Source organism: Oscarella lobularis, chromosome 1, assembly GCF_947507565.1.
Source record: "Oscarella lobularis chromosome 1, ooOscLobu1.1, whole genome shotgun sequence".
Taxonomy (NCBI): Eukaryota; Metazoa; Porifera; class Homoscleromorpha; order Homosclerophorida; family Oscarellidae; genus Oscarella; species Oscarella lobularis.
In genome coordinates, this window is record NC_089175.1 from 2,153,682 (window position 1) to 2,176,631 (window position 22,950).

Genomic DNA, 22,950 nt, shown 5'->3' on the forward strand with positions numbered 1-22,950 from the left:
TCCCCAAAGAAAGACATAAAGTGCAGAAAAATTACCCTGGGCTTCAATGCAAATTCTAAAATTGAAAATCGTGCAGAAAAGAGACAGCCAGCAAAAAAAAAGCAGATGCAGCAACCCTACGACAAAGTTAGTGTAAACAATTTATTTTGGAGAATCAAAGGTTGGATTCTCCTGATTCGGATCCACCTGTTGATATGTCAGGTTATTGTAGGCAACGTCATCGACCTGATCAGTCGATGAAAACAGCGGATTTCCTTCAGACACACTAACGTGAGACGAGGAAGACTCGCAGGCTTGAATGCTGACAGCTACAAGAAAAGCACTGTAACACAGTCATACACACGTATCTTATTCTTATGAACCAAGAACTTTATTCTCGCCCAGACTTTCCGCTTCACCGCTGGCATCTTGCGAAGAAACAGGTTCGTCAACTCTATTGAGGGTTACAAGTACGGAATGCCAAAAGAGGTTACAGAAAATATCCTGAATTAAAGAAAGGCTTATTTATGCCTTACCTTTTATGATGTAGGCCTAAGTCCGCCTCTGGCCTTCTGCTACTTTCGGTTAATGAGACTGATCTTGATTCCCGAATAGCCGTCGTTGAAGGGCTGGCGGCGTTTTCAATAACTCCATTTTCAAATGAAGAATGAGTTTCGTTGGCAGCAGTTTGCAACAGAGGAGTTCTTTCAGTAGCGTCTCTGGAAAATGCATTTTGTCTCCTCCCAAATCTTGCTGCATATACAATATCGTATACCTTTCCCTTTCGCTGTTCACTTCAACCGGCTCTGCCAAACTGCGTTCATGACTGGGGGACGGATGCTGGTCATGTCCGGGGCGTCCTCTTCCTGTAACTATAAATGTGAACATGATGATCAAGACGACACAATGAGTACAATCACTTCGTAAATTTCGCATTTTCCGAAAGCAATTGCGCCAAAACACAACCGAATCCTTAAAAGTTTGCCTGACAGTCCAACTCCAAAGCATATAGAGAAGGGGGGTCAGAGCGCTTAATGACGCAAAATCTAATGCAAGAATGAACAACGACTCGTGCTCGGCAAGAGTCTTATTATCGTCAAAAATGATTAGCATTGCCTAAAATAAATGAATTTGTCAATAATTTAACTGCACTTTCGTTGTAGACTTACTGCTAACGGAAGCCACGTAATATAAAAAAGTACAAAAAAGCTTAGGAGCATTCTTGTAGCCATCATCTCCCTCAGAAACTATTGAAAAATGTTGATTTGTCCGTTGTTACCTCTTTCAAGCTGCACATCATCTTGTGTTGCAAGTAATTGACTGTTTTGTGTCCTCTTTGCTTGAAGAAGACATCCCAATAAGAGGACGTCAGTCACAAATAGGAAACAAGCAAAACAGAGCAAAAATAATCTCCTCCTATAATAGAAAATAAAACACGCGTTAGATAACCAACACTGTAATATTTAATGATGAATACGTGTATCTGCTACTAAGTCGTACCATCCAGTAATGATGAAGAAGCATCCAAATTGTGAATCAGAATTGCCAATTGAAAATGACAAAAACATGAACATGACCGAGAAAAATGAAAATATAACAACTCTTGCTCGCCTTGCGTCAGAACCGCTCACGTGTCTGAGAGCATAAATACGCCAGAATCTAAGGTTACCTTTCTTTAATTTTCTGCTTTGATCATCCACTTGCGATTCTATGTTGCTGATTTTTGTTTGATTGCCGGCGACAATGTCCACAAAGACGAAAATAGATGATTCTTATTCTTATTTTTATTTCTCCCTCATCATTTCGACGTTTAATTTCGAATCCGTTCTCTCCGACGTCTCTTTTCCACTCTGAAATCAAATAATTAATATTCAATCACCACTACTATTTACGGAAATATAAACAGCATCTACAGTATTTGTAAAACATATGATAGTGGTTTAGTAATTAATTCTGTTCTACCGGGTTTAGAATCAAGGAGGAGGAAAAAACGCTACGACAAACGCATTGAACCACGGATTGTAGAGACTGTCTCTACAATCCGTGATTGAACCAGCTGACGCGTTTGTCTTGGAAAAGGAAGTCAAAGACTTATTAGCAATCGTAGAGAACTAGTTTTATTACTTGTAAGAGCAGTCAGGCTTGAAATTATAAAAGGGTCTATAAGAAAATGTCAAACACTTCACAGTGACAACTTGGGACAAAGTAAATAATTTTAAAATCTATGTTTATCTAAGCAGCGTCATCCTATAGGGCAAAAGCATGAAGTATAAAAAATAAAAAGTAGAAAATACCTGAATACTTAACAGAAATTTTTCGGATATCTAATCCGAACTTCCAAAAACGTCACTAACTGTTTTGTTCTTCCGCTCTTTACGAAGAGCTTGGCACAAACGATCAACGGTGGCTGACTCGCTTTTGCTTTCCATCCAATACAATAGCATTTGGTATGGTTTCTCCCTTGCCTCTCTCTCATTAACGTCAATCCTTTTGATTTCGTTTTCGTCTATATCAAGTTTCCTCGCAACGTGTTTCCAATCCTTCACGATACGATCAGCTACGCCTTGAAGCTCCTCTGTTGTTGGCTTTCGATTAACGTTCACCAATTCTGATTCTAAATATTTTTGCAGCAATATTATTAGATCAGAACTATCTTTTCAGCTACTATTACCATTACGCTTATCAGTAGTATAAGGCGGCCGTTTTTGAAGCGATTCATGTATACCTTCGTTTCTTCGAGTCCTTTTCGCACCGTGAAAAACCTCTGCCATATATTCATCACTTCTCTTTTCATCTACAAAACTGAAAAACAGAATTAGAACCAAACGAGACAATGATGAGACTTGCTTGTCAGTCGTCACTAACTTAAAAACATTAGTAGTAAGGCTAATATTCTTGAAACTGTGATCTTCTGCAACGGCACCTGGTCCAGAAGCTGCTACTGATCCGAAATTGAATTCTTGATGACTTGAGGATTCCTGCAAAAATTACTAAATATTAGTTGACCTAAACACAAAATTGTCTCTAACGGAATTGGCCGCCGTCGTGCGTTCCCTCTCATGGTCACAACTTCTAAAAACACAATCAAACGATTTTTAGAAAAAACGAATGTACCTATTCAGCCGCACCTCTCCGCCGTATCGGCACCGGCACCAAACCACACTTTCATACGACGCAGCTCTTCGTCAACGACGTGCTTGGTCTCGTCAACTAAATGCCACGAGTCTTCGTCGGCGCTGAATCCTTCAATCTCGGCAAGAGTGTTCTGCAATTTGTCTCCTTCCTTTCTTTCTCTAACTTGGCAATAAAACTCAGTTTGCAATCCTGGCATCCCGCGTTTCTTTGCGTCGTCTACGCTAGCAATTATCCACTGCCGCAATTCACTGCAACGTTGCCGTAAAGAGACCAGTTGCGCCTCAGTTGGACGTCCTCGCTCAGTTTCTGAAAAAACGGTCAAGCAGATGCAGTTCTGGATGCCCAAGTAAAGAAACTCTGCGTTGACGCCCCCCACAGGTCGCAGCGGAAACACGAGCCTATTCCGCGACATATTGGTTGGAGCCTTTTTGAAATACTCTCCACTGGAAATAATTCGCGCGGCCAAGCGAAAGAAGAGCGGCTCGGGAAAACAGAGGACGTCCCTGGCGGAAATAACGAGAGGAAGCGGAAATGCGTCCTGACCGGAGGAGAAACTTTTGTCGTACTGTGTTTCACCGTCGAAATTATTCTGCAAAAAGCAGGGAGCGAAGTGTCCGTCTTCCTTCTCAACCAGAACATCGAAGTGGCGAAGAATGCCTTTGGCCGACTCGTAGTCACGTTCTTCTACTTCGGCTTGCTTCAGAAGATAATTAACCAGGTAGGAAGAAAGATGACCACTTTGTTTCGCCTTCTGCCAGTCTGTTCTCGCCTTGGCCTGCTTAGGTTTAGAGTGAGCTGAACCGAAAAATGAGGCGAGAACGTGGACCAGCCATTGGGTATCGTGAAAGACAAACTTTTCAAGAAAGGAAACTTCCGGAAAGTAGAACGCAGCGCCCACGTTTGTCAAGTGGACAAGCGCTTCTTTTAGTTCGCTTTCCTCGCCATCAGAAGGAATGCAACAGATTTTTGCGACTTCTCTTATTTCTTCGATTTCTGACACAGAACGCTTGGTTATGCTCTTGAGCTCTCCCAGAACGTCTTCAAATTTCAACCATCGCGCTGGTTGTTCCTTTTCTTTCTTCCAGAAGCTGTTGCTCATTTTGTTGACTTCACCCCTAATTTCCCTTGCAGTGGGGTCTTCGTCAGCTGTACCCGATGTCTCATTTTCGACGAGGAAGAAATTGTTGTCAGACTGCGACGGATAAATAAAGTGTCCCTGAACATTCTCGCCGGAAAATATGGCATCGACCGAATCGTTGTTCTTTTGAATAACGTCAACGGCTGTTCCTCTTGTTGCCTCTGCTTTTCTGCGATGAGTGGCCACTAGAAAGATAGGAGGAAAATTGACGTCTTCCGCCTCGCCAAGAAACGAGCTTGTCAGCTGCGGAGAATGCGCTACGTGCACGGACGAAGACCAATGTTTCAGAAAGTCCTTGTTGGTCTTCATGCGACAGAGCGTTTGATCAAGTGAAATGATATGCCCATCTTCTGCGTTTTGACGGTAAACGGATTTTGCTTTGTCGGAGAGAAGCTCTGCCCCGTTGAAAACCAGCACGTACATGGAAAGAGCACCAGAGGGCATTAGGGCTGCATGGGCTGTTAGAAACGGTTCTTGCCCGCCAAAGTCAGAGATGGTCATTAGTGACACTCTTGACTGGTTTCCAATTCGTGTTGGATCGTCTACTATTTCTTGTATTTGATTCCGATGCTCTTGAGCCAACTTACTTGGGTTGTCTGCAAGTGGCTTGTCCACTTTGTCATCTAAACCAATAAGCTTCTAAATTAAATTTAGTAAAAATCACAAGCTAAAATATTCTAACCTTCAGATGAATCAGAGCTATTTGGAAACAATTCTGAAGTATTTTTATGCTCCTCAGTTTGCTTTTCTAATCTACAGATAATAAAGACTGGCAAAATTCTCAGGTGAAATTTAGGTCTTACTTTCTCTCAGCACTTCCATACATCTGATTCAGCATTTCTTTGTGCTCTTTATGACTCAGTAACCGCCATTGGAAAGCATCTCCCTCAGCAACACTGCTGTGAGACTTTACCATAGTGACACTAGCCTTGCTAAAGTCAATGCCACAGGTGCTGGCCTGCTCTTCAAACTTCTCACCAAGAAGAAGTCGGACAAGACAAGTCTTCCCCACTCCATCCTGGCCTATGACGTTTACACGAACTCGAGCAACTTTCACCGCACCTTCTATAAGAAGACGACTAATTGAAAATGTGCTTGCAAAAATTTACTAGTACTGTAATAGCATTTAGCTAATTACCCTCAAGCATTTTCCCTTCTGAGTCTCTTCGCTGTGTTGGCTCAGGCGTCACTGTTAACTGGGTCTGTCTCGTTAATTTTGCGTACAATCGCCATAAATCGCGCTGCTCTGTCGAATTCATATCCAAAGGAAAAAGAATCTGATACGATGCCGATTGAGCAATGACGCGGGGAATATATTCGGGTTGGCGAGGCCCAAAAAAAATTGGAATAAACTTCCCGGCGGTCGGTTCCTTTGTGAGACATCCGTAAATAATCCGACCTTCGAAGCGACTTCCGAGCCCTTTTTGGGAACCCTCATCCGCCTCCTGGGTGACGTAATGAAAGTAGGAGGGCGTACACACCATGAGAACGTAGTCGCATTCGACGATTTGGCGCTCCATCCATTGAGGCCAGCTGTTGGGCGGATCGTCTTCGTAATATTGATCGATTCTGCAGTCGATTCCGCGATGTCTTAGGTAGTTGGAAAGATTGACCGCGTGAGCGCAATGCAAAGTGCGACGACGATCACGATCGCTCCTGTCCACGACAGCGTCGATAGGTAGGGGATCGTGACAGTAACTTACGAACACTTTCATGACAGACATTTAGGGTTACGTACTAGCGTGCGCACTGCGGGAATTAAATTTCGCGAAATTTAGTGTTCACAAAAATTTCTTGGAAGCACATGCAAAAGTCACCATCCGCGAAATTCAGAGTCGTCAATTGACAAAACATGAAGTCAGAAGATGGCTCAGAAAAATGAAAATATAATGATCGCACATGCTGTATCCACCACTTGCGAGAGGCGTGTGTGCGTTTGCTTTTAGACACATACAATAAATAAACTAGTAGTATTGTGCGACAAAAAGGATTTCCTAAACAAAGAGTTCCAGTCATAACAGCAGTACCCTTGTTAATTAGCCCCCCTGCAACGCCAATCAGCGACACTCGAAGTGCATTATCGACGGTATTTACTCCCAAGACTACTGACGTGCCGTTGACGCACGCCAGAGACTCGTTTCCTCCCCAAAGAATAGACATGAAGTGCAGGAAAATCCGGGAGTGATATCGTGGACATTGATGCAAATTCTAAAATTGAAAATCATGCAGAAAAGAGACAGCCAGCAAAAAAAGAAAAGCAGGTGCAGCAACCCTACGACAAAGTTAGTGCAAACCATTTATTTCGGAGAATCATAGGTTGGATTCTCCTGGTTCGGATCCACCTGTCGATATGTTGGGTCATCATAGGCATCGACCCGATCAGTTGATGAAAACAGCGGATTCACTTTGGACGCACCAACGTCAGACAAAGAAGACTCACAGGCTTGAATGCTGACAGCTACAAGAAAAGCACTGTAACGCAGTCATACACGTATCATACTCGTATGAACCAAGAACTTTGTTCTCGTCCAGACTTTCCGCTTTGCCGCTGGCATCTTGCGAAGAAACAGGTTCGTCAACTCCATTGGGGGTTACAAGTACGGAATGCCAAAAGAGGTTACAGAAAATATCCTGAATAAGAAAAAAGGCTTATTTATGCCTTACCTTTTATGATGTAAGTCCGCCTCTGGCATTCTGCTGCTTTCGGATAATGACACTGATCTTGATTCCTGAATAGTCGACGTCGTTGAAGGACTGGCGGCGTTTTCAATGGCTCCATTTTCAAATGAAGAATGAGTGTCGTCGGCAGCATTTTGCAACAGAGGAGTTCTTTCAGGAGCGTCTCTGGGAAATGCATTTTGTCTCCTCCTAAATCTTGCTGCATATAAAATATCGCATACCTTTCCCTTTCGCTGTTCACTTCAACCGTATCTGCCGAACTGCGTTTACGACTGAGGGACGGATGCTGGTCATGTCCGGGGCGTCCTCTTCCTGTAACAATAAATGTGAACATGATGCAACAAGACAACACAGTGAGCACAATCACTTCGTAAACTTTGCATATTCCAAAAGCAACTGCACCAACAGAAAGCTGCCTCCCTAAACGTTTGCCTGACACTCCAACTCCAAAACATATAGAGAAAGGGAGTCAGACCGCTTACTAAAAAGGCAAAATCTAATGCAAGAATGAACAACGACTCGTGCTTGGCAAGACTATTATAATCGTCAAAAATGATTAACATTGCCTAAAATAAATGCATTTGTCAATAATTTAATTGCACATTCGTTGTAGACTTACTGCTAACGGAAGCCACGCAATACAAAAAAACGCAAAAATGCTTAGAAGCATTCTTGTAGCCATCATCTCCCTCAGAAACTGATGAAAACTGTTGATTTGTCTGCTGTTACCTCTTTCAAGTCGCACATCATCTTGTAATAGACTGTTTTGTGTCCTCTTTGCTTGCAGAAGACATCCCAATAGGAGGACGTCAGTCACAAATAGGAAACAAGCAAAACAGAGCAAAAACAATCTCCTCCTATAATAGAAAATAAAACACTCATTAGATAACCAACTACACTGAAATATTTAATGATGAATTCGGGTATTTGCTTCTGAGTCATACCATCCAGTAACGATGAAGAAGCATCCAAGCTGTGAATCAGAATTGCCAATTGAATATGACAAAGACATGAATAAGGCCCAGAAAAATAAAAATATAACAATCATCCTACACATCCAGCACCTGCGAGAGGTTGGTACGCGTTCCGGGTCGCTTCTCAACACATACAATAAGTAGGCTAGTAGTATTGTGTGACGAAAAGGATTCCCTAAACAAATAGTTCCGGTCAAAACAGCAATAGCCTCGTTAGACAGACGTATATCTGTCGCATCGTTTCCGAAACTACTCTCTTTGAACGAAGCTCCAAGAAGGACATAATCGAGATATTCAAAAAGGAAGAAAAGCAAATAGGGACTTCCCCTTATATGATCTTTGTATGCCGGAAAAAGGAAGCAGTAGAAGAGGGTAAGTAAGATCAAAATTCCCATCGTGACACCAATCAGCGACATTCGAAGTGCATTATCCACGCTTGTGGTGGTATTTGTTCCGTTGACTACTGACGTGCCGTTGACGCACGCCAGAGACTCGTTCCCTCCCCAAAGAAAAGACATGAAGTGCAGTGAATACAAATCCGGGTGTAAGATATCCCGGACATTGATAAAAATTGAAAATCATGCAGAAAAGAGACAGCCTGCAAAAAGAGAAAAGCAGATGCAGCAATCCTATAACAAGTCAGCGCAAACAATTCATTTCGGAGAATCATAGGTTGGATTCTCCTGATTCGGATCCACCTGTTGATATGTCGGGTCGTCATAGGCAACGTCATCGACCTGATCAGTCGATGAAAACAGCGGATTTCCTTTGGACACACCAACGTCAGACAAAGAAGACTCACAGGCTTGAATGCTGACAGCTACAAGAAAAGCACTGTAACACAGTCATACACGTATCATACATGTATTCTTATGAACCAAGAACTTTGTTCTCGTCCAGACTTTCCGCTTTGCCGCTGGCATCTTGCGAAGAAACAGGTTCGTCAACTCCATTAGGGGTTACAAGTGCAGAATGCCAAAAGAGGTTACAGCAAACGGATAACGTCATACTCGATTGAGTATCTGAGCTCGCCGTGCGACAGCGGTTGCTGTCTTCGCTGAGATAGAAAATAACTTAGATAAGACAAAGAGCTTATGCCTTAGTTACCTCGTATGATGTAAGTCCGCCTCTAGCCTTCTGCTGCTTTCAGTTGATGAGACTGACCTTGATTCCCGACTAGTCGTCGTTGAAGGGCTGGCGGCGTTTTCAACGGCTCTATTTTCAAATGAAGAATGAGTTTCGTCGGCAGCATTTTGCAACAGAGGAGTTCTTTCAGTAGCGTCTCTGGGAAATGCATTTTGTCTTGACAAATACGGCGTTAGAATGTTGCTGCATATATGATATCGCATACCTTTCCCTTTCGCTGTTCACTTCAACCGGCTCTACCGAGCTGCTGAGGGACGGCTGCTGGTCATTTCCTGTAACAATAAATGTGAAGATGACGCATCAAGTCGGTACAATGAGTACAATCACTTTGTAAATTTCGAATATTCCGAAAGCAATTGCGATAAAACAAAACCGCCTCCTTAAACGTTTGCCTGCAACTCCAACTCCAAAACATATAGAGAAGGGGAGTCAGACCGCTTAATAACGCAAAATCTAATGCAAGAATGAACAACGACTCGTGCTCGGCAAGACTACTATAATCGTCAAAAATAATTATCATTGCCTAAAATACATAAATTCGTCAATAATTTAATTAAATATTCGTTGTAGACTTACTGCTAACGGAAGCCACGTAATATAAAAAAGTACAAAAATGCTTAGGAGCATTCTTGTAGCCATCATCTCCCTCAGAGACTGATGAAAAATGTCGATTTGTCTGTTGTTACCTCTTTCAAGCCGCACATCATCTTGTGTTGCAGGCAATTGACTGTTTTGTGTCCTCTTTGCTTGCAGAAGACATCCCAATAGGAGGACGTCAGTCACAAATAGGAAACAAGCAAAACAGAGCAAAAACAATTTCCTCCTATAATAGAAAATAAAACACTCATTAGATAACAAACTACTGTAATATTTAATGATGAATCCGTGTATCTGCTACTGAATCATACCATCCAGTAATGATGAAGAAGCATCCAAGTTGTGAATTAGAATCGCCAATTGAATATGACAAAGACACGAATATGACCAAGAAAAATGAAAATATAACGATCATCCCCCATATCCACCCCCTGCGAGAGGTTGGTGTGCGTTCCGGTTCGCTTTTCAACTCATACAATAAATAGACTAGTAGTACTGTGTGACGAAAAGGATTCCCTAAACAAATAGTTCCAGTCATAAAAGCAATAGCCTTGTTAGACAGAAGCATATCTGTCGCATCGTTTCCGAAACTAGTCAGTTTGCCCAAAGAAGTTCCAAAAATAACATAATCAAGATATTCGTAAAGGAAGAAAAGCAAATAGGGACTTCCTTTTATATGACCTTTGTATGCCGGAATCAATTTAATTGATGGCAGAGCTCCCCGTATTAGGGTTTGCCTGCTCCATACGGTACGGATGCTTTCATCGCTCCTCGCCTAGCTCTTCCAGTACTCTAATGTCTACTAGAGCGATTAAACTCAAGAAATGGAGCGAGGGATTAGTGTACGAAGCGTCGAAGGTACAACAATCTCAACGGATTCATTTAGAACAAATCCCGTATGTCGTCGGAAGGGGATGGCGTTTGTCGATGTTTGCGGAGAACGCGGATCGCTTTCACCGTTCGTCCACTAGCGATTCCGGTGCACTGATGTCTTTTTGCCATTTCCGCGCTGTTTCCTATCCCTCAACGCCTTCAGGACGCCGTCACTCTGGAAAAAACGCCGAAGATCTCTTCCAAGACCAAGATTCTTAATTAAGGTCGAAGTCACATTCCCAACGTCATCATTCACTCGGGTGCGCTCTATCGCACCTATTCTTCCAAAACGATTTTTCTACCCTATACAAGAACCCTTTTATTCTGTCCCCCTAGCCTACATTGTCCCCGTTCAGCCATATAAATCGCTTTCACCGCTCTTCTACGAACTATTCCAATACTCTGATGTCTACTTAAGCGATTAAAATCAAGAAATGGGGCTAGGGATCGACGTACGAGGCGTGGAACCAGAGATTAAGTAGGTGTCGGCCGGCTCTGATTAGTGGGTTTATTACGTAGGAGTGTGCGGCAGGGTCATGGCCGGCACAGTTGCGGTCACACTCTGACCTTCTGGCAGCTACCGCAGCACTCTCGGTCTTTAAACGTATTTAATTTGAGTGTAGTGCTGAAAGACAGACTAAAGCGCTGTAGGTGCTTTCTAAAATATGCTGACTGGAGGAGCAGAGGATTCTCCTTCCAAGCTTTAAACGTTTGCTCGCTTTTCGTTCGAACGTGAATCCCCAAAGTCACCTTGCCTACGTTCCCATTTGCTCGGGTTTGCTCTAATCTTCCAAAATAATCCTACACCGCAAAAATCCTTTTATTCCGTTACACAACCGCCATTCGAACTGAAGCCACTTGGAAATACTCAGGACTCAAGAAATTAAATTTTCTCGCTCTGTAGCAGACTCCCTCTCGCTTCGTAGAGATGATTTAGCTCTGGCTTGACGGGATAGTCTCATCCAAAGACAATGAGAAAAGAAATCCCGCCCACGTCCGGCTTGTGCAGACCTTATATACCTATTGCCACACGCAGCGTCACAAATCCAAAAGTAATAGTCATCGATGAGATCAACGAAAAAGCTATTGATGTACGAAGCGTGGAAAAAGGTACAGCCAAGGGAGGTTCCAATGGGTGGAGCTGGAGCGCGGCGGATCATATCTATTAGACACACCTGGCTCATTCCGTGCATATACAGTGTACATGCATGTAGGACAAAATTGGAACGACACAACGGTGTTTATTCATTCAGTGATTCATTCATTCCTTTACTACATTTGACCGCAAGTTTTATTAGCGCGATACAGGTGCCCAGCTGCCTCTTCAACTAATTCTGGTACGTTTCTTACTAAGCATTGCATAGTTATAATGAGTCCTATGTACATAGCGAACTAATTGCATTAAGCGTTGAATGAAGATGTGCAGATTAGTTTCATTTCTATTACTTGGCTTCTTTCACGCGGAAGTAATTTCGGAGAACGCGGTACAGGAGACCACGATTTTCATACGTATGTATGTTGTATGATCCCAATACTCGCTGTGGCCTTTCCGCCTTCTTCAGGTCAAAAGTGAGACGAAGAATTTCGTAGATATACGGCAAACGTGGCCTTCATACTGTAACTGACAGCTGACGGGCCAGTTGACGGGGCTAAGGGCATCCGGGAGCTGATGACGTCTCTCGTAGCAACCACGAACCCTATATAAATGCCAGTGCCCGCCGTGTCCGCCACTTCTCTCACATCGCGCTCTATCGGCTTCTACGGACAGAAGTCAGAAAATGACGTCGTCCTTTTTGCTGGTGGTCATTGTTTCAAGTTCCTGGCTTGGATCTGCATCAGCTGAGTGTACAGGAGGCAATTCCGTTTTAGTCGTTCCGTCATCGGGGCCCACTGTGTGTCTTCCACTTGACGACTACATTCAACTTCAAAAAGACGCATCCAGCGACGGAGAATCGGTGAGTTAATACCGTCGTTTGATACGATTAAAAGAGGTCTAAGTCCATGCACGTTCAGACGGACGTTCCTCCTCCAACATCCGCCGTTTCCGCATCAACTTCGAGCCAGGTAAACATCCATAGAAGATTCATTCTTTTCCTATGATCGACACACGACATGCAGAGCGTTTTGAGTTTGGCGCTGCTACTCTATCGCTACATGTCTCCTCTTTGGCTACAAACTCACGCGACTTTTACGGAGACACCATCTTCGGTTTCTGCACAAAATATCGAATTTGGTACTGGATCAACGACTCGAGGTGTATTGTTTAAAGTAAGTAGCTAATTTATACATGCGATAGACAGGCATTTTGATACTATACGTGTGTCAAAGGTGAAATTGATTGAAGCTGGTGTTCTAAATGACAATCAAGCCTACTCCATTCAGATTGGCTTTTTCTTTACGTTTCCGGGCGACAGTGATCCGCTGCTTCTAATCTGCGACGGCAATTACTGCGCGGGTTTTTTCTACTACGATCCAAACGGTGCTCATGCTTCCTACGGCATTGATTCAGTTAGCACATGTAGCAGCACAGTGAGTACCGACATCACTGCACCACAATCATCTACAACTAACTGGAACATTCGCCTTGAAATTCATCCGAATTCTACGTCAGGAATTACGTACGTTAGCACAAATTCATTGACATATGAATACAGTCAAACATTGAAGCCGAGTCGAGGTCTTCACTTCAAAGTGTGCAGAAACGGCATAGGCAATACGTATCAATTTCATCTGTTCGAGCTGGCTGTGTATTCGAACGAATAAACGCCTCATTTCAATGCCGTTTTCCCCGTTCCTTTTCGATATTAATGAAGGAGGAAATCGTCATGGTGTACGAATTTCTGTTTAGCTATTGATTATTAGTCAACGTGCATGTTTTTGTAGCCTCAGTATCTTAGAAATTATTCTATGATTGAAAATAAGAAGTTCATTTGAAAAACTCATCAAGTCATGAAATACCTTAAGAAGGCGTAGAAGAGGGTAAGTATGGCCCAAATTCCCCCCGTGACGCCAATCAGCGACATTTGAAGCGCATTATCCACGCTTGTCGTGGTATTTGTTCCGATGATTACTGACGTGCCGTTGACGCACGCCAGAGACTCGTTTCCTCCCCAAAGAAAAGACATGATGAAGTGCAGGGAAATCCCGGAGTGAGATATCCCGGACACGGACAAAAATTCTAAAATTGAAAATCATGCAGAAAAGAGACAGCCAGCGGAAAGAGAAAAAGCAGATGCAGCAATCCTACGACAAGTCAGCGCAAACAATTCATTTTGGAGAATCATAGTGTGGATTCTCCTGGTTCGGATCCAGTTGTTGATACGTCAGTTCATCATAGGCAACGTCATCGACCTGATCAGTTGATGAAAACAGCGGATTCACTTTGGACACACCAACGTCCCCCCGCCCCTCTCCCCCACCCATTTCACCGTAGATGGGATTGTTGGTAATCCCACCCTCGGTCTTATACATGGGATTACTAAACCCAGCCAGAGCAGCCGACTGATCAGTGGCATTAAACGTCACCGCCATAGTCGCATCATTCTCGTAAGCACCTCGAATCCGCTTCATCCCCCTACGATGCGTAATAGCCAAAACCACGATGATAACAACGAGAATAATAACGAGAGCCCCGGCAACACTACCAATAATAATATACATATTATTATTATTATTATCCCCTTTGCTCTCAATGACCACCCCTGCGGGCTCTGAAGTGGAAAGCTGAGGCTCTGTGGGCTTTAGACTCGGAAGTTCGGGGGAAGGTGACGTCATCACGATTCCGTTCCCACAGGGACAATTGCCTTCGCAATTCGGCTTCGATATCGTCACCGTTGCTCCATTCGTAAAGAAAAACTGACGCGCGCCGTCCGGCGTCGACAAATACGCTTGAAACGTATTCGTCGACATGCTCGAGCCTTCCAACTGAAAGCTCTTCACCGTGACGCTGCTGTCTAGCGCGACGCTAAAGTAAGTCTCCGCGGGAAAGAGAACGTCGTCGTAGACGCAAGGCGGCGTATCGGCGACGTCGTCGTTCACCGGCGACCAGTTATCCGAATCGTTCCAGTCCTTGGGATCGCCGCCGGTGAAGTTGGTCGTTCGTCCGGCGCGTTTCGTTCGCTGAAAGCGAACGGTCGTGTCGCATTGCGTGTCGTTCGCAAACGACATCGTTACGCCGTCGTCGAAGACGATTTCGCTCGACGGCGAGAGGATGAGTTCCTTGATGACGACGTCGTCTTCGATGAGGACGTTGTAGGGGCTCGCGTTGTCGTTGAATTCGACGGTGTCGGCGCTGCACGGAATCGCGCCGGGGCTCCAGTTCTTTTCGTTGTTCCAGTTCGTGTTCGATGTCCATTCTTTGAGCGCCGATTCGCTGGCGGCGAGAGCGCTTGCGAGGATGAGGAGACGAGCGAACATGGCGGAGTGCGAGAGAGAAACAATTCTGAATGCACGTGATGTGGGCACGTGGGGTCGCGAGATCTAATTACGATTTCATCCATTATTCGTTAGTTTTTTATTGATTTTTCTTCTACACGTCATCTCCTTCGAGAGCTGCAAGAATCGCCTCTTTGATCGTTTTTGTTGCTTTCTGAGCTTTGGGTATGATGAACCTCTGCCGGCCAGTCAACGTCGTTTCTCCGTCGTCTCCCAATGTGCCGTACTTAAATGTTATAATATCTGGATTCTTACGATTTGACGTGATCTTGAGCACCGACGTCAGAAGTTGACGAGCCTGAATAAAAGCCCAGCCACGACGACTCAAGATTTCTCTCAGGACAAACATGTGACTTTTAGTCAGAAGCAAATGACTACACAGAAATAGAAATAAAATCTATTAATTATATCCCCAAAACATCTGGTTACCTTGGATGCATATTCCCGGCCATCGTTATTTCATTGCACGGAAACGTCTGGATGACATCAGCGCGCCGCTTTTTCCACGTGTCCAAGTTGATTGCCTCGCGACGCGATTCATCATCGGAACTCGTCATGCTCGCTTCGTCGACGTCTTCGTCGTCATCGATGCTGAAAATGGGCTTGACGCCTTTGTAGAGAGAACTCTTGCTCGCCTTGTCAGAACTGCTCACGTGTCTGAGAGAATATATAATATTCGTTTATGATGTCGTCAGAATCTAAGGTTATTTCAATTACCTTTCTTCGACGTCTGCTTCGATCATCCACTTGCGAATTTTCGCTTTCATTTTCGCTGATTTTTGTTTGATTGCCGACGACAATTTCCACACCAAAGACGGAGCCTTCGAGAAGAGAGAAACATAGATGCTTCTCATTCTTATTTTTTATTCTTCCTTTACCTTTTCGACGTTTACTTTCGATTTCGAATGCGTTCTCTCCGACGTCTCTTTCCCGCTCTGAAATCAAATACTTAGTATTCAATCGCCTCTACTATTTATCCTACGTCATCTTCAGATGTAGCAGTTGCAGATGAGGGCTCACTTAGCCGAGCAAACGCCTTGGGATCCGTTCCCACCAACTCAACCGCATTGTCAACGGAATAATGATACAAAGCTACGTAGTCAAAAAAAAACACGTGGCTATATGAAACTATCTAGCAATAAAACGTACCGTTGTATCCGCCTTTAACAATGCTCATATATTTGACATTACGCTAATATTGAATAGAATTAATTGATTATTTAATTGGTCAATTTTTCGTGCCTGTAATAAGTGAGATACGACCATGTTTGTGAGTTGGTCTTCCTGTTCTCGTCCACTGCTCAAGAAGCAAACGTGTTCGCCGCCTGCGACAGAACGCGTCTCTAAGGATCCCTTTTGAGCCAAAAAGAATTGAGCGAGACGGGCGGAAAATTCGTCAGGAGACTCCAGCATCTGAAAATTAGAATTAAGTAATTAATTTAATGATTATACATTGCTCTTTATACGAGAGTTGCATCCACGTGAAATGACGCTTCCAAATGACCGGATTTATACTGCTTTGCTGGACGACAATCAACGAGAAAATATCTCAAAGGATGTTCCTAATTAGATAAGTGTTAATAATTTCCCCCAAAAAAAGTCTTTAGTGATTTTTTTACTATCGGTTTCTTCCTTGACTGAATGAGCTCGCTAACCGATATTGGAAGACATAAAAACGAGGAGAAGTCGCGTGTGCGAAGAGGACTGGACGCTCGTTGGAGACCAAATATGGCAGAGGAATAATCCTGAGACAAAGAAACCGAAATAAAAGGCACTATTTCAAATTCTTTCTTTACTCTTTGAAATGATCGAGACGTTCGAACTACATAGTATTTTGCCAAGGCGATGAAATCCTCGACGTCGTCAGAAGACAATTGGGAAGGATACGCCGAAATACTTTCTATAAATTAAATTTTTAATTAAAATTCAAAAGCAATATCCGTTTAATTAACCTATTAATTCTGACGTTGGTATCGATTTCTCTTCCATGATAACCTCTCTACAGAAAAGCATCTATAATTCATATATCTATGATCTTTTTTTTTCTCTTACTTTGCATTGAGAATCATGACTAGGGCAAGAAAGAAGACGAGAAACGGATCGCTCTCGGCCAAATACCTATCCCATATGGATAAAATGACGTCGAGTGGACAGGAAGACACAAAGAGACTGCGAATCCACTTGAGAAGATACGCTTCGACGTGCAGCCGCTTCGTATCGAGAAACGAACACAAGTCGGGTTCGTGATAGAGAAGAAGAAGACGGAATATCTGAAACGGATTGCCACCGACACAGCACTCCCTAAAATTAAAAAATCAATAAGATCAATAGCTCGAGTACTTACTAACCTGGGTATATATTTTCCTAGCATTGCGTAGAGACAATTGTAGGCGTCAGCGCGACTCATTCCCACGCATAGAAACGGAGCGACCGTCTCCACCCATCCGCTTCCTTTCACGTAGGAAACGGCACGTGCCTTGCAGAAGAACGTGACGAGACATTCGGCGTCACGTGCGACGCGCTCTCTCTCCTCCGAATCCGATACAATACGCTCTAAAAATAGACACAGTCACTAAAAATTTTTTCTCAAATATTTAATAATTGATTAATAATTAAATGTCGATTTAGGTTTTTCACTAACGAATTCTCCTACCTGAGACTTTGTTACACTCGTCTTTCAACTCTTCTTGGTTCTCGAGATCGAGAGTCCCGTCCCATCCGCTTAGAGCGTCTTGCTTGCTGTTCACGCCCAGTAGGATCTATTTGCGACTCGTACGAAGCGTTTATGGGGTCTATTTCTACTCTACCTTCCACGCGTCGGGTCGTCGCGCCGGCGGAACGCGTCCGGCGCGAATTGCGGCGCGTAGACGATCGAGATCGGGGGTTCCCGCGAAGAGGTCGTCGAAGGAGTCTTCGCTGGAGACGGAAAGTGCAGTTTAGGCGGCGTGCATTGCGATAGGGCTACTCTGCGTGGAGAAAACTGACCTTGTCTGTTTCTCGTCAGACATCGCTAATTGGTGTTAGCGCACGTTCGAGAAGATGTTTTTGGCGTTTTTAGGAAATCTTAGCCTACGATAGCTGGTTGGACTTGTTTTGAAAGGAAATAAATTTGCATGTGTAGTTCAAGAAGTCAAAAAAGTCGTCCTACTTCCTCTACGTCACTTTTTTCTTCTTCTCTGTAACGTACGCTAACTCCAGCAATGCTAGCTCGATTTTCTCGCCTTTTACGCTCGAGATCACTGCCCTTTTCAACCCAAGTACCCTCAAACGATGCATTATACCTGTTGAATTTTATCGAGCGCTTCCAGTCTGTTCCAGAACGGCTCTGGAAGGTGGGTCGGCTGAATCACGTCGCCATCGCCGTCTCCAATCTCGGTAAGGCGCCAATCTAATTTCCTCCGGCCTCTGTCGCACGTGTTCATACAAAAGACGAAGCGACGAAACTCTATCGCGACGTCCTGGGCGCTCAAGTCAGCGATCCAATGGTAGAGTAGAAAATCAACCCGGAAGTAGTCAAATTCTCAGATTCCGCAGCCTCAACCAGACCACGGCGTATACACCGTCTTCGTCAATTTTGAAAATACTAAAATAGAGGTACAGTTTCTACTAATAATAATAAAGTTTTTAAGTTTAGTCTTATTGATTTCTTAGTTACTTTATCCGCTTGGTGAGAAGAGTCCCATAGAGAAGTTTCTTCAGAAGAATCCCTCGGGTGGCATGCATCACGTGTGCCTCGAAGTAAACGACATCAAAGCGGCAATCGAATCCCTTCAAAAGCACAACGTGCGTCCACTAAATCCGGAACCGAAGGCAAAGAATAGAAATTCTTCTAATAAATATTTCTTTATTTTTCATTTCTTTATATGCAGATTGGTGCTCATGGGAAACCGGTAGTGTTCCTTCACCCGAAAGACTGCAACGGGGTTCTCGTTGAACTAGAAGAAGCCTAGCTACTCAAATCATTGTACAATCTGACTAATTAAATACAGTATATGATTTTTTCCTTCTGTCTAACTCTTCAGCTGGAGCACGCATTTGATTTTTAGCGTTCCATCGTCGGTGTAATACGTGCGCACCTGGTCGGTTCTCATAAAGGCAACCCATCCCCAATCCTTGTCCTCGCGCGTAAAGGAAAACGGCTGATCGATCGACACAATGTAGTCAACAAAATCATCAGAAGGACTAACAACTATAAATCTAACAAAAGATACCTTGCATTCATTAATTATTGATCTATTCAATTTCTTACCGGAAGAGTATAGACACGACAGCGTTTGATACCGTCGTCAGAGTAGCGCCTTGCTGATCACTTTGCCGTTCGAGATAGAGCGACATAAAGGACGATTGGTCGACTGAAGCCCCGTTGGGGTAGAGTCTCAATTTCCAGCAGATACCGCACAGCCAAAAGCGAGGACTCTGTATCTCTTCGCCAACCGGAAGATTGACTACATATTGCTGAAAATTGGCGACGTTCCACGTGTACGCATTCGGAAGCTCGTCGCGTAGCGCACTTATCTCCGATTTCACATGCTCCTAAATAAAATAAATAAATAAATAAATTAAATTGACTCTATGTCTGTACACATACATTGAGGACGGAGATTTTTTCTCTAAGTGACTTATTCTCTTTAGCCAATAGGAGCATGTGTTCCTTCACGGATGTCTCCACGTGATGATCGAGCTCGCTCCGCGCGGCGCGCACCGTGCAGCCCTGCGACTCGAAGGGACACGAGACCAAGGCATTTCCACACTCGTGACACACGTGATCCTGCATATGAACCCTAGAGAAAACAAAAATAAATAATAATAATTAACGATATCGATTTGTATTCGCCTTGAAACCATGGTGACCGTGCCGTCCGTGAGACACCCGTTTATACAGGGAACCATAGCGAGTGGACAATCGTGCTCGATGTGTTCGTCGAGATCGCAAGCCGCCATTTCAAGTGCGCAAGCATGACACAAAACCGATCGCTTAGGACACGTTCTAGCGTGCGCATCGACGAATTTTCTCAACATGACGTCACCGCACAGCGGATGCGGACAGGAAACGTTCGCGTAAGGGCACTCTCGCACGTGATCGTCGAGATTGCGTGCCTTCCCACGCCACGTGCACGTGCACGTGCACGCCGCTCCGAATCGTTTCGGCGACGGCGGCGACGACGCATTGCGCGCTTTCGCCTTCGCGCCGACGTCCGCGTTCACGCAGCGCACGTCGAGATTCTCGATGAGGCCGCGAACGGGGAGATTTCGTATGAGTTCGCGTTTCGCGAGCGGGCGACGATCCATCGGGCAAGTGGCGTGTCGCGCGAGCCACTCGACGACGCACGCTTCGCAGAACGTGTGCCCGTCGCGACACGAGACGGGGTTGCGTAGAACTTCGCGACTAGAGAGCGAGAGAAGGCGTGGTTGGTTGGACTTTGAAAGGGAAACGACGCGTCTGGGCTTTACCAGATCGGGCAGACGAGATTTTCGTCGACTTTCGTGAAGAAGTGATCGAGAGGGATGCCCATCGAATAGCGTGGCGGAGTGGAAAGCGAAGAAAAAACCGTTGTGCAGGTGTGGGACGTTCGGAAGTTAACGGAACACAGTACCCGGATTAGGCAAGCTTGTGCTAGACTATTTATTTATTTACGTACACGTATTTATTTCTTCAATATCCTAATTCTTCCTCTTCTTGATCAATGTCCATGTGAGCAACCAGTTTTTCTAGGATCACGTCTACGGCAGATTCCGCAAACAATTCTGAGTGCATCTCCTCTAACACCAAATTATTTCCAGTTCCCTCAATGCTCATATTGTAGTCTCGTTGCAACAAGCAACTCAGCATCGTGGAGTCTATAAGTCTTTCAGAGAATTGTCTAAATACTATTCCATCACCATTGTCTCCCACACTCTTTAGCATGTGGTCCAGTATCAATTCGTCCAGCATTTTACCTCCAGCAAATTGAGACACACTTTCCAGTGTGCGTTCTGCTGAAACTTCTTCGGCTATTGAGCTAATAGCGGGAACAGCCACACAGTCAAATATTTTATCATATAAGTTCTCTGCTAATCCTTCAGCTAACACGCTTTCCAGCACGACTTCTACGAGACCCTCCAATATTATATCGAGTCCGATTTCTGTACAAGTCTCCAAAAAATATTCCCCAATCTCTTCATCAATCACTTCGCGAACAATCTCCCTACTCACATCCCCGATATATTCTCCGCACAAAATCTCATAAACCCCATTGGAGGGATCCCCCTCCACAGCCATATATTCCCTAATCATATCATCCATTGCAAGGGAGACGACATCAGGTAAAATCATTGCCACTCCTTCGCACAAATAATCCTCGCATACGAGTTCGGCTGTGAGCACCAGAGGATCCTCGGGATCCAGTCCACCGTGAGACTTTCTCTCAGTCAATACCTCTATAAGTAAAGTTGGTATCGCCTCGTGAGACAAAAAGGCGTCGATCATTTCGTTCACTAGCTCGTATGCAGCTCGTTTCTTCGCCAAGAAAATGATGTATCGAATGTTTCGACGAACTCGGTGGCCTCGATAGTGCTTCTGTATTATTAGAGCTGCTTGACGACGACTGAGTTCTCTCTTGAAAAAGGTCACTCGAGGTCGGATCTGACGCTGAGGAATCTCTGTCGTGAAGTGAGGAGCGTTTCTAGGCCCGTGAACGTCGTCTTGATTATGCCAGGGGAGAACTGGTATAAAAGGGTAGGAAAATTGGTAGGGCAACTTTGGGTTTAGGTGCTGTGGTGCTGGATAAGGGTTTTCTCTAGGTGGAATTGACGGTATGACTCGGTATCGGCTTAGAGATTGCGTCTGTCGCTCGAATGGTGGCGTGTACGAAAGTCTTGGCAATACTTGAGGCTTTTTCTCGTCGGCGACGGGTGCTGATAGGCTGCGAGCAAGTGCATCTGGTGATGGAAGACGTAGAGAGCAGGAATCGGGACGCGTTGCAGGGTCGTTGTCCATGCAGACACAGGGGGGGTTGTGCACTAACGCGCGTTAGATTTTAGAAGGACCTCTAAATCTCGTCTTCTGAATCGTTTTGCGCAAATTTCGCTATGGGTGTGAGCGTCATTGAGTATTCTAAGTCAGTAGACAAATTTTCCTTTTAATGCATTGTGTAGATTCGCTGATCGGTTCGGTCAGATTCTCGCCTTTGTTCATCCTTACCCGATAGCTTTTCTCCTACTTTCTTTGCACAGGCACACGTCTAAGTCCATATTCAATTGCTACGTTGTGTGAACAAACTCCGATTAGAAGTTGTTTAGGGAGAATTGCCTTCGATCATGAGGGAGTCATACGCGATCGATCTAAGCGATCGCATCTTACGTTATGACCTCCAACAGGACAGACTTCCTTTCGCAAACTTGTTCGAACACAGTTTCTCGTGGAAATCTCGCTCGGCGATGCAGCCGAGCTTGCCAAAAACCGGAAGAGCTGCGTTATCGCCGCCCTCCCGGAAATGCCTTTTTGAGCGATGTCAACGAAATTTACCTGCCTACGATCATCTCAGATAAATGCAATCGTGTTGTCAGATGTCTTTCCGTTAGATACAGTATGAAGCAGAACAAACGGGCGCGGGAGTGTTGAAATATTCAAAAATTATTACCAAAACGATATACAAAATGGCGAGAAGAATGATAAACAGGTTTCAGTACCCATTGAAGTGTATTCAAGCGGCGTTAGACGGTTCTGCTTCGTTCTAAAACACCACCCACTGGCACCCAGGATCCTGCTTTTTAGTGTACCTAAATGACTAATGTACGTTGTTTTCTGGTGCAGCATGCTTTAGGAAGTGTTGAAAACTGTTTGTGTCGTCCTCTCGATATCGAACTTGGCCCTGTCTATCCTAATTTGTGCCTGAAAGCGGCATTTTCTAAAACGAAGCAATTTCGAGTACTTAGAATAAAGCAAGCATTTTGTTCACACCGCATAACGATTGTAAATTCATCTAGAAACGCATTTAAATAGCTTTTGCACCGTCC

The 22,950-nt window shown here is 44.3% G+C and overlaps 7 protein-coding genes and 1 long non-coding RNA gene across 14 annotated transcripts; 2 read left to right on the forward strand and 6 right to left on the reverse strand.

The window, feature by feature from the left end:
• Positions 1-26: 26 nt before the first annotated feature.
• Positions 27-5,988, reverse strand: LOC136188356 (uncharacterized). Of its 6 annotated transcripts, none has more exons than XM_065976142.1 (14): positions 5,391-5,988; positions 5,056-5,317; positions 4,935-5,005; positions 3,108-4,875; positions 3,009-3,051; positions 2,845-2,957; positions 2,651-2,781; positions 2,334-2,593; positions 1,480-1,829; positions 1,149-1,395; positions 755-1,095; positions 516-698; positions 363-433; positions 27-308 (listed from the first exon to the last, which is right to left on the reverse strand). In XM_065976142.1, the coding sequence occupies exons 1-9, from the start codon at positions 5,974-5,976 to the stop codon at positions 1,764-1,766; spliced, it is 3,300 nt and encodes a 1,099-aa protein (XP_065832214.1). In that variant the 5' UTR covers positions 5,977-5,988; the 3' UTR covers positions 27-308; positions 363-433; positions 516-698; positions 755-1,095; positions 1,149-1,395; positions 1,480-1,763. The 6 variants fall into 6 exon arrangements, with proteins under 6 accessions (XP_065832214.1, XP_065832194.1, XP_065832187.1 ...); XM_065976122.1 differs by having other exon boundaries at positions 755-845; positions 900-1,095; positions 2,651-2,957; XM_065976115.1 differs by having other exon boundaries at positions 755-851; positions 900-1,095; positions 2,651-2,957.
• Positions 5,989-6,448: 460 nt separating this feature from the next.
• LOC136184949 (uncharacterized) lies at positions 6,449-8,397 on the reverse strand. Of its 2 annotated transcripts, XR_010669451.1 has the most exons (7): positions 8,129-8,397; positions 7,876-8,080; positions 7,551-7,788; positions 7,299-7,497; positions 7,153-7,243; positions 6,763-7,096; positions 6,449-6,710 (listed from the first exon to the last, which is right to left on the reverse strand). It is a non-coding gene; the product is annotated as an uncharacterized lncRNA (long non-coding RNA). The 2 variants fall into 2 exon arrangements; XR_010669450.1 differs by having other exon boundaries at positions 7,876-8,397.
• Positions 8,398-8,532: 135 nt separating this feature from the next.
• On the reverse strand, positions 8,533-10,343 carry LOC136199438 (uncharacterized). Its single transcript, XM_065989633.1, has 8 exons — positions 10,330-10,343; positions 9,960-10,164; positions 9,628-9,874; positions 9,379-9,574; positions 9,257-9,323; positions 9,013-9,207; positions 8,784-8,962; positions 8,533-8,725 (listed from the first exon to the last, which is right to left on the reverse strand). Exons 2-8 carry the CDS (start codon positions 10,061-10,063, stop codon positions 8,559-8,561), a joined length of 1,155 nt encoding a protein of 384 aa, XP_065845705.1. The 5' UTR covers positions 10,064-10,164; positions 10,330-10,343; the 3' UTR covers positions 8,533-8,558.
• A 1,832-nt stretch (positions 10,344-12,175) lies between these two features.
• Positions 12,176-13,435, forward strand: LOC136199457 (uncharacterized). The gene is made up of 4 exons (XM_065989654.1): positions 12,176-12,476; positions 12,535-12,585; positions 12,640-12,789; positions 12,850-13,435. Exons 1-4 carry the CDS (start codon positions 12,300-12,302, stop codon positions 13,282-13,284), a joined length of 813 nt encoding a protein of 270 aa, XP_065845726.1. The 5' UTR covers positions 12,176-12,299; the 3' UTR covers positions 13,285-13,435.
• Positions 13,436-13,683: 248 nt separating this feature from the next.
• LOC136199448 (protein amnionless-like) lies at positions 13,684-14,988 on the reverse strand. The gene has a single exon (XM_065989644.1). The coding sequence runs from the start codon at positions 14,935-14,937 to the stop codon at positions 13,789-13,791; it is 1,149 nt and encodes a 382-aa protein (XP_065845716.1). The 5' UTR covers positions 14,938-14,988; the 3' UTR covers positions 13,684-13,788.
• Positions 14,975-18,005, reverse strand: LOC136199424 (TBC1 domain family member 23-like). The gene is made up of 16 exons (XM_065989612.1): positions 17,941-18,005; positions 17,763-17,871; positions 17,609-17,714; positions 17,304-17,508; positions 17,008-17,256; positions 16,908-16,954; positions 16,752-16,855; positions 16,575-16,700; positions 16,422-16,517; positions 16,198-16,368; positions 16,105-16,147; positions 15,938-16,047; positions 15,834-15,890; positions 15,673-15,776; positions 15,385-15,612; positions 14,975-15,329 (listed from the first exon to the last, which is right to left on the reverse strand). The coding sequence occupies exons 1-16, from the start codon at positions 17,961-17,963 to the stop codon at positions 15,050-15,052; spliced, it is 2,058 nt and encodes a 685-aa protein (XP_065845684.1). The 5' UTR covers positions 17,964-18,005; the 3' UTR covers positions 14,975-15,049.
• Positions 18,006-18,127: 122 nt separating this feature from the next.
• On the forward strand, positions 18,128-18,958 carry LOC136199468 (ethylmalonyl-CoA/methylmalonyl-CoA epimerase-like). Its single transcript, XM_065989665.1, has 6 exons — positions 18,128-18,212; positions 18,264-18,330; positions 18,385-18,440; positions 18,490-18,549; positions 18,607-18,765; positions 18,825-18,958. Exons 1-6 carry the CDS (start codon positions 18,156-18,158, stop codon positions 18,903-18,905), a joined length of 480 nt encoding a protein of 159 aa, XP_065845737.1. The 5' UTR covers positions 18,128-18,155; the 3' UTR covers positions 18,906-18,958.
• Positions 18,780-20,526, reverse strand: LOC136199429 (TNF receptor-associated factor 4-like). The gene is made up of 5 exons (XM_065989624.1): positions 20,407-20,526; positions 19,790-20,341; positions 19,544-19,736; positions 19,205-19,488; positions 18,780-19,152 (listed from the first exon to the last, which is right to left on the reverse strand). Exons 1-5 carry the CDS (start codon positions 20,466-20,468, stop codon positions 18,966-18,968), a joined length of 1,278 nt encoding a protein of 425 aa, XP_065845696.1. The 5' UTR covers positions 20,469-20,526; the 3' UTR covers positions 18,780-18,965.
• Positions 20,527-22,950: the final 2,424 nt, after the last annotated feature.